At 43.3% G+C, this 12,823-nt stretch overlaps 1 protein-coding gene across 1 annotated transcript; it reads left to right on the plus strand.

The window, feature by feature from the left end:
- Positions 1-4,428: 4,428 nt before the first annotated feature.
- Positions 4,429-5,170, plus strand: LOC123406365 (putative homeobox-leucine zipper protein HOX26). Its single transcript, XM_045099875.1, has 2 exons — positions 4,429-4,791; positions 4,883-5,170. Exons 1-2 carry the CDS (start codon positions 4,429-4,431, stop codon positions 5,168-5,170), a joined length of 651 nt encoding a protein of 216 aa, XP_044955810.1.
- The last annotated feature ends 7,653 nt before the right edge of the window (positions 5,171-12,823 follow it).

The following is a 12,823-nucleotide window of genomic DNA, read 5'->3' on the forward strand; positions in this document are numbered from 1 at the left end:
AATTTCTTTAACCTTTTAACTAACAAAATCCTGAATTGATCTCGTTTGTAAATAAATTTTGAATCTAACTTTTTTAGTCACGCCAACATCCTGACGTCGAACTGCGAAGAACCCTAACGTTCCGTCCCTGCCACACACAACCCGCTGGCACCAACCATCATGCACCCAACGTTTGATATCTAGCCCGCATGATAAGACGGTATCAAACGTCATGCATCCTGAAGTCTGATATGTGCCCTGCACAATCAGTCGATACCAACGTCATGAACTCTGATGTCTGGTCCGATCGTACGGGTCAAAAACAAGATGCTAGGATGCATGATGTTTGATCCTTTGCCACGTTAGTCGGTTAACGGTCAACGGATCAGAAACCATAAATGAAGTTTTTGGCGTTTTTTATGTAAGCTGAACAACAGAGATGTTGGGGTGACAAAAAAAAATATCAAAGTTTATTCACAAATAAATTTAATTTGTGATTTTGTTAGTACAAAAGGTTAAAACAGAAAATTTGTCCGCTTGTGGTAAGTTATGAGAATCGTCTGTACGTACGTGTGCATATGTATAGGCGAAATTTGACCATCCTTTGCACAATTGAACGTGGCTGCAGCATGCCTGCGCAGCAATTATCCGGTTCCGGTCCATGGATGCATGCACGAGCTGGTTTCCGGTCCTGCGTTTAGTTCACACTTGCATGCCCGATTGTCCATGCAATTCCTATGTGGCGGTCCGTGCATGACGTTCGTGCGGCCAGCAACACTGTGTGCTGCATGTCGACACGCAGATGCCGTACACGTATATTAAAAGAAAGAAGGGATCCTTATTCAAGTCCATCCATGAAAGAAAAGGAGTTTGGTCTTTTTAGCATTGTTTAGCCTATCAGATTTAGATTTAATCTTTTTTCTACCACCGCCTGTTGTGATGATAGACATCGATATTCTATCGTCATTTTCTATGACGATAAGGATCGGATCAACGTAGATGACGCTATCAGGTCAGCAGGGTCAAACGACGCCGTCAGTGTTGACCCGACCCTATCGTCACAGGGAGTGACAATAAGGTGTGAATGGCTACCGCCAATGGCGGAGCTTGGTGGGGGCCAACCTGGACCATGGCCCCCTAGCTCAAACATATCAAGTCTATACAACTTTGTATTAGATTTATTTTTCACTAAAATCAGTTGAAAAAATTTATGTTTGCCCGTCCCACCCCCCTTCACCCTGAAGCTCACCCCCACTCCTCATGTTTTTGTCTCAAGCTCCGTCACTAGCTACCGTAGGATGGCGATAGAAAAAAGAATCAGATTCGTTTTCTTTGCAAACGAATCAGATCGGGCTAAAGTTAACATAAAGGGTCAAAACTGTGAATTTGGTCATACAAGGGTCTCCATCTTTTTATTTTTTTATTTTTATTTTTATTACTTTATACAAGAAAAAAAAGGATTCGCTAATTATGTTTATATGAAAATAATAGTGTAATCTAATCATCACAAACCGTCTAAATTAACTTTTACGCTACTTGCTTGTATGAAGAGATTTATGCGGATTGATTCTTCTAGTTTTTTCTATTCGACAACGTAAGTTTTATCATGTGTCGCCCACAATTACATTTGCACATCCGCATGGTCGTGTACAACCGCAGTTGCACTTCCGAGCGCCAGTTTGTAACTACATATCCAATATTTTATTATATTGCTTCATAACATTTGTGTGTTTTCCACAGGGCGCATAACTGCACTTACATGCTCGTTCGGCCGCGCCCAATTGTAGTTGCAGGCTTCTGTTCCTCCAATTACACGTCAACATACCGGAGCACAAGTAAAGTTGCCCGCCCTCCGGCCGGCTCTGCGCAACTGCACGTGAACCTATCGGGTGCAACCGTAGTTGCATGCTCGTACACCTGTGTGCAACTCCGCCGCGATAGAGTGACATTGATATGACGATACGAAATATAGTAATTTTTAAAAACAACAATACGGTAACACAGCAAACATGCATAAATAATGATAAAATAATACATAATAAAAACTAACATAATAAGATATATGAGATGAAATCAAAATACCGTTCACTGTTGCCTAATTGCTTTCATACTTTTTCATTTCTTATTTTAAAAATCTTACTATCATCAAAGGGGTAACACGGCCATAGACTAACCCAATCTAATTTGGACTATAATAGCTATTAACATGACAACATAAAATCAACGAACCTTTTAAAATTAAAAACTTAAGATTGTCAATTGATAAACATATATAAAGAGGAACCTTGGATTGCACGAGTGAGAGCCAAAGAATGAAATGGGCTACTACTATTATTCCAACGTTTTAGAACTTTTTTCTTGATAACGATATAAAGAGCACAATATTTATTGAGCTCCTTATTCTCATAACGATAAATATATAGCAACTCTTACCTATGAACGTGACGATAATAAAAATCAGCAAGCAATACACATAATTAATGCTCAAATGATGATAAAGAAAGCTAAAAGATACCATGATTTATAGTTGTATATTCTTTCCTAGCAATAGGAGGCAGCAGCAACATCAACAAGTAATTTTAAACCACAAAAATCAACAAGCAGCAAGTCAATAGGGTCAACAAGCATTTTTATCCAACAAGCAGGATCCTTAAATAGCATTTTTATCAAATTACTACATCAACACAGTACATGTTCACTATCTATATAAACAGATCAACGATAAATCAAGGCATGAGCAATATTCAACGGCGATACTTCGAGAATACCTATATTGTAATAAAAAATATTTTATTTTTAAAATAAAAAAGACGATACTTCGGGATATCCTTATCGAAACCGTATCTGACGTATCGAAGTATCTGCAAAGTACTGAACGACGATACATAGATTTCTGAAGTATCAGTGCTTTATAGCATACCGGGGTACAACTATAGTTGCAGGCCTCCGGCTCTGCGCAGCTGCAGGTGAGGCGATCGGGTGCAACCGTAGTTGCATGCTCGTACACCTGTGTGCAACTCCGCCGGATGTACCGAACTGCATGCCCATTGGCCGCCAGAAATGGAGTTGCACACTTGCGCACGTACCTATGCACATTTTGTAAAAAAAAGAATGCCGTAAAGGAGTCGAGAAACAGAAGGAAAGGAAACATAAAAATAAAAAATGAACATCATAATATTGATGTTGAATAGGATGAGATTAGTTAATTGTCATCAATATAAAAACTAGTTTTACGCGAATCAATCTGTGATTGCATGCTAAGGAGAACAATGGTATCTTCACCTCATAAGGGTTTCAGTTCTAAACTTACTCCCTCCGTCACGGTTTAGAAAGCGTGTATGGAAATTTGTAGAACCTAGGTGGTTATTGATTAGTTGTAAAATGAGTTGAAAAATAGCATTCACACTACGTATGCATATAAAAATAGTACAACGAAATACTACTTTGCTACTAGGAGTAAATGCAATGCGCCTTAAACCTTTTCTATTGTGAAAATGCACGTAAATTTAATCGTGTCTTCTAAACCGTGACGGAGGTATAGTAACATCGATACTCACATTTTTCTGTAGACATTTTTGTCAACTTCGAAGACGTTTATGATGACTTCGTCAATCTCAAATTGACTCAATATCTCGAAGGAACTCAGAAGGATAGGATATTTGTGAGTACTCCCTCCATTTTTTTACACCGCGTATATTATTTGTGTAAAGCCAAACTTTATGATATTAAAAGATATCAGCATTTATAATATTAAATATATATAATATGAAACTATAAACATCTGCTTTTGTATATTGTGTTAATGAAAATCTAGTCATACCTCAAAAAAAAATGCCCTGAAATATACACCAAATTATTTATCGAATATATTAGTTAATTCATTTCTGCCCAATACAATTAGTTCACTACTTCATACATGCAGGTCAATGGTGTGCACATCATGGACCGATCATGGTTCCAGAAACGCCAACACTTGCCGAATTTCTTCCACGTATTACTACGAAAGTAAAAGCAGATTTTGACCGTGTTGTTGCTAGACTTTTGCGAGCGAGCCTGACAGAGGATGGTCTACCAAAACTGTCACGCCAAATACCGAAGTAATAATTCATTTTAGTCATTACTCGTAGTAGCGTTTGTTCACGACTAATTACGAATATGAACTGACTTGTTCCCCTTGGTCCAACCAAACATTAATCACCCAATCAAAGAAAAACCATGCAGTACTAATTGTCTCGTTTAACCCGCGCACGAAACCGCTCGTGCGGTACGACCATGTCCAGTGTCTCGTGCGTATGTGTAGTAGGTAAGCCGCTTATAAAGCCTTGGCCATGAAACCCCTATCATCCTATGAAGTTGGCAGGCAACCTTGGATCTCCTTCAACCTATAGCAAATTAACTTCGGCTCCGTATACTGCCATGTCTAGCCTTACGACTATTAGCGGCGGCGCCATGGAGGTGTCGCAGGAGGTAGTGGAGCTCGTCGACACAAGGCTGTCCCTCGTGATCGGCGCTGCGAGCCGTCCACCGCCGACGGTCCTGGCCCTGCTGCCCGCGACATCACCGGAGAACGAAGCGGTGAAACGTGTGAAGAGGAAGGGTGTCAAGGAACCAGAGAACGGTGCGGGCGGTGCCGTTGCTACGTCAAGGGAGCATAGCAAGAGGGCCAATACGGTGCACGACAGCAGCGACGTCGACGACGACGACGGACGGGACGCGTCCCGCGGCGACGCGACGAGGAAGAAGCTCAGGCTCACGGTGGAGCAGGCCGCGCTGCTGGAGGACAGCTTCCGCGCGCACAACGTCCTCTCCCACGTACGTCCATACCTTCTAATTTCCGTACATCTTCTTGCTCTGAATTTGCACGCGTTGTGAAAGTCTGATCGGAATGCTTTTTGAATTGCAGGGTGAGAAGCACGATCTTGCGAGGCAGCTCTGGTTGAAGCCGAGGCAGGTGGAGGTGTGGTTCCAGAACAGGAGGGCGCGCACCAAGCTCAAGCAGACGGAGCTCGATTGCGAGCTGCTGCGCCGGTGGTGCGAGCGTCTCAGCGAGGACAACGCGCGGCTCCGGCGAGAGCTCGCCGAGACGCTCGCCTCGCCGCCTGCCTTCTTGTCCAGGCTCACGATGACCAACGATAAGACTGCTGTGTGTTCGTCCTGCAACAAGCTCACCAGCGCCCGGATGCCGGCATGATGGACCGCGCGCGAGACTAGTACTGCCGCCCTAGAAATGCATGCGTCGTTCATTTGTTGAAAAAATAGTGCATTATAGTCAGTTAGCTTTATGTTTGTTACATGCATGAGATTCTGGGAACAAGGGGTTTAGTGTCTATAGATTTTGAGAACTTTGATAATGTTTATAGAGGAAAATATCTATAAAAGTACATTTAGAATACCAAGGACGACGATAACTATGTGACGATCGCTCACGGGGTCCCTCGAGCGAATGTTCCAGTCAGGATCGCTCGGCAGGGAGCCTCCCGCAGGCTCCCCTTTACGGCCACACGTGCCACGCCCAAATTACACTTTCTGATTGAGGATGAAAATGTCATATTATGGTAATATATATATATACATGTATATAGAGTCGCGATATTTGTCACCCCGAGTGAGTAATAGTTATACTTCATCCTCTCTATTTTAGTATGAATGTGCTGTATTTTACGTTCCATAAATTTTATTATACTTTACACGTAAAAGGAAAACATAAGAAAGTATATAATTGCCATAAAAATATTATATGTTACGTAAAGTTACGAACGTAAAATCATAGTGCAAAATGTACATAAAAAGCATTTTTTCTGAAGTTGTGACCTATAATTTTATTTTCTCACGTCAAATTTTACGTCCTGAATCAATATGAATGCAACTATTTATATATCAAACATAATTTATTAACAAAACAATAGTAAAATTAACTTGGGTGAAGAATAACTTATTCTGCATCCTCGACGGTGAATAGTATTTACTATATACTCCCTTCGTTCCATAATATAAGTCTTTTTAGCGATTTCATTAGAGAAATACATACGGATGTATATAGACATGCTTTAGAGTGTAGATTCATTCATTTTGCTTCGTATGTAGTCCCTTAGTGAAATCGCTTAAAAGACTTATATTTAGGAACGAAGGGAGTATATAATTTTGCATGCAATAAAATATAAATTTCCTATACCACACAACATGGTAAATGTGGAGAGAAAAACTTGTATGATGATAATTATACATTTCATGGCAAAATTTTAGTTGCCATGGTAATATATTTTAAGTTGGCACGTCCAATTATTTGTAAGGGGCTTGTGCCAAGACTATTGTACCAAATTGACAAATTTTTACCACGATTATGTGTTATGTCATGAAAACATGCCAAGTTTCATGATTTTTTGAATTGTTTTGGATTTACAGTAAATTAAAACCAAGTTTGTCAATGTTTGCGGCCCAGCCAAGACCCCCGAGATGTTTGAAATTCATTCTGATTTCTTGCTTGTGACATAGAAGATGAAGTCATGGACACTCACCTAATTATTCAACCCATTATGATGCATGAGATTATCTGAACAAGAGGTTTATGTTTGTTACATGCATGAGATTCTCGGAACAAGAGGTTTATAATATACTTCCGTCATTTCTAAATATAAGTTTTTTCAAAGATTCCACTAAACGACTACATACGAATGTATGTATAGACATATTTTAGAGTATAGATTCATTTATTTTGCTTCGTATGTAGTCCCATAGTAAAATCTCTTAAAGACTATATTTAGGAATGTAGGGAGTACTGTTTATAGATTTTGAGAACTTTGATAATGTTTATAGACAAAAATATCTATAAAAGTACATTTAGAATGCCAAGGACGACGATAACTATCTAACGATCGCTCACGCCCCTGGAGCGAATGTTCTAGTCAGGATCGATCCCTCGGTAGGGACCCTCCCGCGAGGCTCCCTGTCGTGGTTTTGTCACGGTAGATGTCCTAGTGAAAGGACTTAATGATGGAGCCATCGCACCTTGGTGGCGACTCAAAGGGGTTGAAAGGGAGCGGGACTCAGATTTACCCAGGTTCGGCCCCTCCTGAGGAGGTAAAAGCCTACATCCTGCTCTATGTTGTATTGATGATGTTTTGATTACAAAGAGGGCGTAACTCGCCTCACCTAGCTTTCGATGATTTCTAACATGTCCTCTCCCCTCCAGGGACTCGCCTTTATATACAGGTCGAGGCCTTAGGGTTTACAAGAGTCCTTGCCATAACCCAAGTCATGACTCTTTCTATCTCTAAATCGTCGTGCTTTCCAAGACCGAAGACCTCCCCAATAATTGATCCTCCACGTAGATCTTGCCATCCAGCTCCCGGGCCTACCGGGCCAAAGCTTGAATCGCCGAAGGATGAGTCGCCCACTTGGTGACTCGGCCCAACTATGTCGGGTCACGTCGCAGATAATATCCCCAACATTAGGCCCCAGATTGACTTGAACCTGTTCACGTCAGTAAACTCTTACCTAGTTTAGGGGCTACTCATTCCACTCCTTTGATCCATCATACGCTTAAGCCACCATCCTTCACAGAAATATCCAAGTCGCTGAACCGTTTCTTGATGACATCATCTTATCTCTTTAATATCGGAAAAATGATGACGCAATCCTCAACGGATCTCGCGGCACAGATATCCCGAAAATCTTGGCGCTATTATTGCGAATCTTTAACTTGTCTTTTCGGTTCCCGCGCGAGGCGCCTCAATTCCAGCGCCTGACCCATTAAATAGGCTCGGGAAAGGGAGCGAAAAGAATCTCCACCTACTCACTTCGTCTGCCTCTTCTTCCTCACGACCGCACCAAGAATTCCGTCGCCGCCCAAGGAACTCCGTCACTGGCCACCGCGTCCGACGCATCTCCGAGCCAACCAAGGACGCAACATTCACCGCGGATCTCCCACGGTCGCTTTCAAACGCCATTACCAGGTCAGTCCTTCGCCATTATAAATAGGTCTTAGCTCCTCAATGTTCGTCGTCTGCCGGTTTCTTAGAACACCTCGAACGCCTCCACATATGCTGATTGATTCATAGTAGTAATAGGCACGGTAGCATCGACCGTATCCTCAATCGATTAACTCATGTTTGAGGAACCAAGAAGGCTTTGGTCAGATCACCTTTACTGTATTTACCCTAGCCATGGCCTGTTTCACCTTATTCAGGCCTTTTCCGTTCATTTTAACTTGTTCGTAGATCTATATTTCACTGCCTGCTGTGTAGAAACCTGTTTGTAGATTCAGACTTCATCATTTTACCGCACTTCTTCGATGCCCTGGGATACCTTCTCTGAGTAATAGGAAATTCCTAAGTCGCCCTTGTGCCCAGAGCAAGTCCCTTATTGGCGAGTTAATAGATTCCCTTAGCCACTCGACAAATGTTCGGCGGGTTAATAGATTCTCTTAGCCACTCAACAAGTGTTCGGCGGGTTAACTTACCCGTGACCTTTTCCTTTATAGCTATGGGTGGCGTTTTCAAGGCCGACTGGCTCCCAACCAAAGTTGACGACGCATTCCTCGAGGATTGCGTAAAGACAGGGAACCTTGATCCGAAGGAAGTCATCGGATGGCGATCCGGACTAGGCGACGAAATTCCCAACCCGAAGGAAGGGGAGATAGTTGTTTTTGCTGAGCACCTCGAACGGGGGTTTAAGCCGCTAGGATCAAAGTTCCTCAGAGATGCTATGGCCTTCATGAACGTCCGCCTCCATGACCTGGGCCCCAACTCGATCAGCAACATGTGCCAGTTCCAAGTATTCTGTGAAGCTTACTTGCGAATGGAACCATCGGTCCCTTTGTATTGGTACTTCTTCCATCTGAATCGCCAGACCGAGTTCTCCAACAGTCCTAGCTTAGAACTTGGAGGTGTTAATGTTCAACGACGCAGGGATAGCTCATTCCCGTCATTCGCCATGCCTAGCCATCCCAAAGGTTGGGGTGAGTCTTGGTTTTATTACCGTGACACTTCCCCTCCGGGTGAAAACAAACTCCTCGGCTATAGGAAGGAACGTCTGCCCACAAACTTCAAACTTCCAGACAAGCTCACCGAAGAGGAGGAGTCGGATTTCATTCCAGTGCTATCCGAGTTACGATCTTTAACAAACAACGGTCTTACTGGAGTTGATCTGATCCGCTGCTGGGTGGAATGGCGCATCCTTCCCTTGAGTCGCCGAGACGGCTTGATGTGCGAGTTTGATGGTAGTTTGGACCACCCCCAATGCTACTTCCGCACAAGACTCACAGAGGAAGACATTGTGACCATCATCAAGAAGCTAACCAGCGAGGCCTTGGCCAAGTGTAATCAGATAGGGCTTAAGCCATTCTGCAAGATTAACCCGGCTCCTAAGGTAAATAATTTAACCCGCCCTTGGTTCATTCTTTCCGACTTACTCGGATTTTGACTTGCATAATGAAAATTCCACTTCAGAAAGGTGACCGATTCTGGTCAAAAAGGCCGAAAAATATGGCCCTGAAGCAAGCCAGACCGCCTCCAAAGAGGAAAACCAAGGGTAAAAACAAAACCGCCATCGCCGAATCGTTTGATGTGGAGGAATCCCAAGTCGGCGAGCCGTCTTTAGAGGTAAAATTTTATCTTCTTTGTCTTGACGCCCTTTGCTCCAATTTGTGCTTACATCTCTGCATCTCTATGTATAGAATGATGATAACGAAAGCCAGGATGACGCCGTAGAGGTAATTTCTATTTCTTCTGACTCATCTTCTCCTTTGCCTAAACCGGCCAGGCGGGTTTGTGGGAAAGTTCCCATGTCTCACCCGAATGCTTGTCTGGACACTAATTTCCTCTTGAAGAAGGCGCAACACGCTTCCTTTCAGAAGACTCGAAGCCACTCAGGAGATTTGGTGTCGGGGTTACCAGTAAAAACCCCTACCAAGAAACAGCAAAATGAGGTATCCTTTATCAATGTCCACCTTTGTTTTCTTTTGGATCACACTTGTAACTCGCTCATATTTTGAGATATTACTTTTGTAGACTTCTCCCCCTTCGTCAGGCGACTCAGTGATGTCGGCCCTTCCGCCAATGATTCGCGTACAAGGGTAAGTCCTTATAATACATATGTCCTTCCTGATGATAATGATGCTTGCTTTAAGCATGACCCGCTTTTCCTTAGAGCGCAAAGCGAAGAAGAGAAAAACTGGCGGCTCAACTTCCACTCCGGCTCCAGAACTTAAAGAAAACCCAGCACCGGCTCGTGCTAACCCGGCAAAAGATATATGTGATGACCGAGTTGACCTTCCAAGTTCTCCCAAGGAAGGCATGGAAGCGCCCAACCCGCCAAATCCGTTGAAGGCGGCTGAAGATCCTGACGCTGTAATCATTACTGGTACAGGCTTCTCTAAGCCGGCTTCGGCAATCTTATCGAAACATGTATCAACATCGTCCCATCCTTCCACCGGACATAAAATTTCCAAGGCCAAACTTTCTCAATATGAAAAACTTGAGTTTAAAGAGCTCTGCTCCGGCTTCGCAAGTCGCCTGGAAACAAGTTATGAAATCGAGAAGAATCTGCTCCATATGATGAAGAATAAACATGAGGTACGCCTTGATGTAGAAAAACTTTCGACCTGTAACCCACAAGGGCCGGGTCATCTTTTGAAATATGAGCCGGGTCTTGATGTAGAAAAAACTTTCGACCTGTAACCCATAAGGGCCGGGTCATCTTTTGAAAGATGAGCCGGATCTTGATGTAGAAAAACTTTCGACCTTTAACCCCAAGGGCCAAGTCATCTTTTGAAAGATGAGCCGGGTCTTGATGTATAAAAACTTTTGACCTGTAAGCCCCAAGGGTCGGGTCATCTTTTGAAAGATGATCTGGGTCTTGATGTAGAAAAAACTTTCGACCTGTAACCCCCAGGGGCCGGGTCATCTTTGGAAAGATGAGCGGGGTCTTGATGTGGTATAATTTTGTCTAAAAGATTATACATTAGCCCCCAAGTGTCAGGGGTGTTGCTTGCAATAATTATGAGACTTGTCCCTTGATAATATGTTGACATGAAGCTCTATCCCAAGCTGAGTCGATGTTGGGCGACTTAAAGAAAAGTTTAGCCGACCAGCAAGACGCGCGGGCTAAAGCAGAAGAAAAATACCAGGTGATCTGAGCTGAAATGGAAAAGATGAAAGCCGCCAACAAGAAGTCTCAAGCTGATTAGGCCACCACGCTAAAGCGAGCGAAAATGGCTGAAACAAAACAGGAAGCCGTGCAACAAGAGCTGGCCGGTTTAAAGAAACATATCTCCAACATGACATAGGCCATATTCGGTAAGAAGGAATCCCTGTTTTTGTATCTTTTAAAAGAAAAAATTAGTGTGAAAAAAGCACTAACCATTATTGTCCCTTATGCAGGCCCGAGAGCCGCCAATCTTCAGGACGACTGTATCTTGAAGTTAAAGGCGATTTACACATTGACTGAGCAGTTGTATACTGGAAGCGTGCTGACCGTGAAGGCACTGATGGGCGCCAAGGAACCAATCACATCAATCAAAAAGATGATTGGCTGCTTATCTACCCTTCCGCCTCAGATAGGTGATCTAACCCGATCAGCCGCCCGGAAAGGGGCGCTAACTACGTTAAATCAGTGTTTGGCATATGCTCCAGAACTGAAACCCGAAGAAGTAGCAGCAGGCTTCCCACAGCTCAAGGACGACGAGTCAGAATTTACTCAAGATGATTATCAGCGTGTCGTCAAGGAATCACGCTTGGCGGCGACTCAGCTAGCAGCAAGCTTGGATTTGTCAAAGTACCAAGCCGCTTATGACGACAAGAAGAAGAAAGTAAACCGGCCAACCTTTGTGACAACCAGCTTGACTCCTCGTCGGCCCAAAAACCCTTTTGATTTGGAGGCGGATCTCTCGTCATTTTTGAATTATGAAGACAAATTTGCCGCTCTATCCAAGTGTAATTGGGTACTGGACGATTTACAACTTGAAGTCGGCCAGAGCTCAAGGCAAGTTGACCCGGAGGCACCAGCAGAATAGATCTTACTGATTTGGCCATCCGAGCCATGTAATAGGTTATTGTAGAAAACAATCCCTTGCTTATGCCTGTTGCGGAACTCTTCTGTGATCCTTAAAAAACCTTGTGCCGCCCTTGGGGAGCCTATGATGCTTGACCCGCCGTGTAAGTAAAGATTTTGATCACCAACCTGTTGGGCTAACAAAAACATACATCAAACCATCTAAATGAGTAATGGATGATAATAAATAATAACCGACTCAAGGTGTTCTGGCGAATTATATGCAGAAAATCCGGCTCAACAAGATCCGACGAGTCTTATAAATCTATGAAACCTTGTGGTTGTGCCAGGAAGGTGAGAGTAAGAATTTCATCAGCTCGTTCAAGTCGCGACAGGATAGGACGAGTTAGACAAACTCAAGTGCTACCGAAGGGAAACTTTTTGTATAAAAAAGCTCAAGTATTTAGACCGGCTGATCAGGCACGAGTCAAGCTTCGGTGAAGCAGGTTCAATGAACCAATGGTTTCTCTATTTTCCATGTGGGGCACTAGACGGTACCATGCATGTTTTAACCAAGGTGAGTTCAGGGCCCAAATAGTGGATTCACTCGCCAAGAGTTCATGGGTCCATATGGCGATTTGGCCAACACACAGTCCAGTATAACCATTTGTAGTGCGGTAATTTTTCGCTAGCCAAATTGGTAATTAGGCTGATCTCAGTGAGAGGAAGCCCGCAAGTGACTTATGATTAGGGGAAAGACCGGTCATAGGATTGTAGAAGTGTATACGCTCTTACCACAAAACGACTTGGGGCCGATAGCCCCCAAGTAAGCCGGCCTAATCCTCAGAATCATATA

Source organism: Hordeum vulgare, chromosome 6H, assembly GCF_904849725.1.
Source record: "Hordeum vulgare subsp. vulgare chromosome 6H, MorexV3_pseudomolecules_assembly, whole genome shotgun sequence".
NCBI classification, from domain to species: Eukaryota; Viridiplantae; Streptophyta; class Magnoliopsida; order Poales; family Poaceae; genus Hordeum; species Hordeum vulgare.